The 5,204-nt window shown below is 35.4% G+C and overlaps 1 protein-coding gene across 1 annotated transcript; it reads right to left on the bottom strand.

Annotated features, from left to right (window-relative positions):
* Window positions 1-3,543: 3,543 nt before the first annotated feature.
* On the bottom strand, window positions 3,544-4,527 carry LOC107058602 (chlorophyll a-b binding protein 1B, chloroplastic-like). The gene has a single exon (XM_015304493.1). The coding sequence runs from the start codon at window positions 4,441-4,443 to the stop codon at window positions 3,646-3,648; it is 798 nt and encodes a 265-aa protein (XP_015159979.1). The 5' UTR covers window positions 4,444-4,527; the 3' UTR covers window positions 3,544-3,645.
* Between the last annotated feature and the right edge of the window lie 677 nt (window positions 4,528-5,204).

Raw genomic sequence — 5,204 nt, 5'->3', positions numbered from 1 at the left:
AACTAAAATCGCTACACGTGGAGCGATTTCCCATTATTTTTTAAGCAGTCCTCGCCTCGGGAATTTTTAATAAAATAAAATTTTAACTTTTTTAAGAAAATGGCTACTATAGCAGCTATTTCTAATTTTTAAACGCTGCTTGACAGCGTTGTTAAAAAAAATAAAATCACAGCAGCGATTTTAAAGAAAAGAGAAAAAAAAAATTGTATGTGCCCTTTTGGAATTTTTGGAAACAGGGGAAGGAAAGTCTTGAACGAGCGCATCTTTTACATATTCCGTGTATTTTGATGGCAAAAAAAATAAAATATATTAATTTTAGGGTTAAGGACCAAATTGATCACAATTTATGATACATAAAGGACCATTTCCATGAAGTTCATATATTAAGGACCAAATGGAATCAAAGTCCATACATTAAGGACCATTTTGATCATTTCCCCGATATTATCATCATATGAAAAGACAATGCTGCCATTGTAATTACTACCGATTTAAAACTAAAAGAAGCACAGCCCAAAATCCACTCAAATATTCAGCCCAAACGTGAGCCCTAATTCTAATTCGTACATGCAGCTGCGCCTGGTCCAAAAGAGCAGCATCGTTCTTCCTCTTTGAGAAAATTTCAGAGATCTTTAACATTATGCAGAGCTTAGTGTCTCCATTTTCGTGCAAGTGTTTCACCTCTCTCTTCTGCAAAAAGCCAGCGCCCTCTTCCCCTTCCTGATTCACTCTTTCTTCTTTAATTTAGTCAACAAAAAGCCAAAATACTTTTGACATCTCTGATGAAGAATCACATGCACAATTTTGAATTCAAAACGGCACTTTTACTTCTTCAAATCCCGCCCAAACTTGAGCCAAGAACCCTAGTTCATGGCTATAAATACCAACATATTCCACTCGTTTTAGGGGGACTTTTTGGATCTTGATAATAGCCTTGATATTCATTCTTATGAAAAGAAGCTCTTCTGCCCCGATAGCGTCTTGAACTATTGTCTTTTGCTCTCAAAATTACCTTTTGTATTCTGTTGCGATCTCAGCCAAATCTCTGGTTGTAAGTTTGCTCGAGTTAGTCGTGGTTTGAGATTACCTTCGATTGAAGCACCTCGTTCACTGCCCCGCAACAGGTTATACTCGCCTCCCATGTTTTCTCTGTTTCTATCTACATAATTTATAATGTGCTCTTCTATTTTAAGAATGTCGTATATCAATCAATTTCTCTTAGTTAGTTATTAGAAAACTGATGCTCTCCTTTCACGTCTAGTTAGCTTAACCTTTAAAAGTGATTGGGATGAGTCAGCTGCACGAAATCTTTTTTTTTTAAATTAATTATCTTTTGGTGTGTTAAGAAAATTCAGCTCATTGGATTATATGCAGAAACATTGCTTAAGGGATATAATTTTACTTTATTTTAGTTTAAAAAAAATAAACTGTAAGTCATTATTATTCCTTAATATTTGCAACCCTCTATATTCTATATTCATAAATATGATTTTTTGAATTCCTCTTAGATTATGTTACGTGTTTTCTTCAAAAATTGTAAGCAGTGGCATCTGTAAAAAAATAAATCTTGTTTGATTTTATATAGTGCTTAAATGATGTTTAAAATATATAGTTGCTTTGATGTTGTGTTCGAAAGTCACTAATTACAAAAGTGATCATATTGTTTGGCTCTCATGCTTATTTACGTGTTAAAAATAATGTATTTGAAGTGTAACCTTACTTAGCTCTATCTATTCTTATTTAGTATATTGTTTAAAGTTGAATAGTCTTACTAATCTTTTTACCCTCTTTCTACTTGCATGAACTTTTGGAGCAAAAAATGGAGTCCCGATTAAGGACTCTCGCAAATTTAGAGTCTCATGGACTCAACATCATCATACCCGCACATGAAGTCGATATCCTAGACTATGCAAATAGCAAGCAAAATTCATTTGGAGGGTCGCTTTTACTTATTACTATTTAGCATTTATTTGTTTTAACTTGCTTGTGTGTTTTGGATATGTGCTAATTTCTTGTTAACTAACTTGATATAGTTGTTTGGGTTTGGGTACATCTAGTTAGAAACAAACCTTTGTAGTTATTTTAGCTCTTAAGTTGATACACTTCAACAAACACTACTTTCATCTGACAATAGCTACTTGATAGGCCTGAAGTATTTGTAACCATTAGTGGTGTTGCTCATATCCACACTATTTGTCGTTGAAATATCATTTAGGCCGAATATTTGGTAGAGTAAAAGCACTATACAAGAAAACGTTATACAATTTGTTGACTGTATACAACTGCTAACTATAGTAGTAGTTATCAAAGTAATAGAATACAATGCTGAAGGAACTTTCTTTCTTTCTTAAAACTAAGGGGATCATTTCAACTTCATTTGATATTAACTTTTGGTGTGATGTACTTTGTGATGATAGTGAATATCGATTTAACTATTCATCAATTGAGCATGTATCCTTCACTTTCAGTTTTGGTGTTATTTCTAATGTTTTAAGAAGTTTAAACTATTAGCATCGAATACACGTGCAACGCACGTGCTCAAAACTAGTATGAAGCATAAGCACAAGAGTCAATATCGTAGTTATTTGAGTTCCAATAAAAGTGAAATACTGGTTTTGGATTTTACAAATTCAGGCAATGTAGAATGTCATACTTCTTTTCAAAAAATGTTTTCTTAACTAAGGTCGATGCATGGACTTTTTTACAATCTTATGGTCATGAAGAGGTATATATAGTCATTGAAGGTTCTATATATGTTGCAATGTTAATTTAATTTTTAGAGGTTCAACGACGGTTTAGTACGTGAATTTGAACTACTACATGGCAAGCAATGCTGAGACTTGGACCTACAGATTTGAACATTATGCGCTCTAGAATCTAGGATGACGACCTTAAGTACTAGTAACAACAAACAACAACATAAACATTGGTTCATGGGATTAAGTACCAGTAAATAGACATATATATGGTTTGGACCAAAGCTACTTAATTGCTTCTAGAAAACCGGTATGATGAAGGCTAGCTACCCCTGCTAATAAGTGATATGAGTATTAGTATTTTTACAATGTCAATGCATAGAACTTAATTTCCTTTCAAAGAAGTGTTATATATAACTTAGTTCTGCTTACTATGTCCTTATATTTGGCTCTGGTCGTTACTATATGCCATGTTTGGAGGATACCTGCCTCTATAATATAAGCAGCCACGCAGATGCTTTTACTTGTTACATTTAGATTACAGAACATACACATTGGTTTTCCGTCATCATTGAAATGTCAATGGTGTAGTAGTGAAATAATATTATGTCCTCTTAATTCATCTCAATTCCCAGAGAGAAAAATAAGTAATCGTGTAAGTTATTGTTGGCACTAAGTTAGAGTATTATAAGTTCCTCTAGTCAGTATTCAACTTTTAAGCTTTTACCACATCCCTAATGTATCTTGTGTTTTGTTTTTGGACTGCCTACTTTTTTTCCCCTTTGATATGAAACTGGCAGTATTTCATTTATAGCATTGGAAAATTAAATTCAGGACTACACAATAATTGGGATATTAGAAAATCCATTCTGTTGTCAAGAAAACTCATAATTACAACTTTAAAAGGCTATATATCAAACAATGAAATTTATGGAATGTTTGCTGATATTCATTTTCCGGGAACAAAGTTTGTGGCGTAGGCCCAGGCATTGTTGTTGACTGGATCTGCAAGGTGGTCAGCGAGGTTCTCCAATGGACCTTTTCCGGTAACAATGGCCTGAACAAAGAATCCAAACATAGAGAACATAGCAAGTCTGCCGTTCTTAATCTCCTTAACTTTGAGCTCAACAAATGCCTCTGGATCATCAGCAAGACCTAATGGGTCAAAACTGCCACCGGGGTAGAGTGGGTCGACAACCTCACCAAGAGGCCCACCAGCAATGCGGTAACCTTCAACGGCTCCCATCAACACAACTTGACAAGCCCAGATGGCCAAGATACTTTGTGCATGGACCAAACTTGGGTTGCCCAAGTAGTCAAGTCCACCCTCGCTGAAGATTTGTGATCCAGCCTTGAACCACACAGCTTCACCAAAATTGACACCGTTACGGGCCAAGAGCTCAGGAAAGACACATCCGAGAGCACCAAGCATAGCCCATCTGCAGTGGATCACCTCGAGTTCACGGTTCTTGGCAAAGGTTTCAGGGTCTGCTGAAAGTCCAGCAGTATCCCACCCGTAGTCACCAGGGAATTCACCGGTCAAGTAGCTTGGGGACTCACCAGAGAATGGGCCTAAGTACTTAACACGGTCTGGTCCATACCATGGGCTGCTAGACGAGGCAGACTTGGCGACAGCCTTTCTCATAGTGATTCTTCCATTTCCAGTAATTTCTGAGGCAGATGGTGAAAGCTTCACTGCCTGTCCGGCAAAAGAAGGGGAAGAAAGAGCCATTGTTGCAGCTGCCATGGTTATATCTGAAGAGAAAAGTAAAGTGTTTGAGGGTTTGAATTATTGTTGAAGTTGGTTGTGATGAGATGAAGTTACTAGGGAATTAATTCACCATATATAGGGAGTAGTTAAGAGGGAAAAAGTCCAAATTATCTAATGATATCTATATCTATGATCTCATTGGGTATCTAGATACCATGTGTAGCAATTAATGCAATCTTGCCAATCTCCAATCCATCAATTTCCAAGATGTTTACTAAAGGGACCCATCCAATTAATATTGTCCTCCTATGTGTGGATTGAACTCTACCCTCTGATTTGTTGAGCTTACAATACTGATATCTCTTATCATTATCCATTGGGAATTTCTCCAAATTTTATCTATCAGCACTATAGCTTATTCAATGTAGAACTATGGTTAAGCCTTTCACTAAATAAATTGAGGAAAAGCTGAAATTCGTTTGTATCATATTATCACTTCATGTTTAACCTCTAATCATATCTATATTACCTTAAAAACATGAACTCCTAACTTGAATGTTAAATTACTATAATATCCCTAACTTAGGTTGTGACTTTTTCGAATACTTGTGACTTTTCCAATAAGTTGTGACTTTTTTCGAAGGGTTATGATTTTTCGATGAGTTGTGACTTTTCCAAAGAGTTGTGAGTTTTTCAATAAGTTGTGACTTTTCCAAAGAATTGTGAATTTTTCAATAAGTTGTAACTTTTCCAAAGAGTTGTGACTTTTTCAAAAAGTTGTTAATTTTCCAAAGTGT

The sequence above is a fragment of the Solanum tuberosum genome, unplaced genomic scaffold (assembly GCF_000226075.1).
Source record: "Solanum tuberosum cultivar DM 1-3 516 R44 unplaced genomic scaffold, SolTub_3.0 scf00552, whole genome shotgun sequence".
Taxonomy (NCBI): domain Eukaryota; kingdom Viridiplantae; phylum Streptophyta; class Magnoliopsida; order Solanales; family Solanaceae; genus Solanum; species Solanum tuberosum.
Note: the sequence above shows the minus strand (reverse complement) of the source record. Positions and strands in the feature narration are given on the sequence as shown.

Excerpts from the sequence above, each read along its gene's own strand:
- LOC107058602 (XM_015304493.1), bottom strand. The coding sequence starts at position 4,443 with ATGGCAGCTGCAACAATGGCTCTTTCTTCCCCTTCTTTTGCCGGACAG.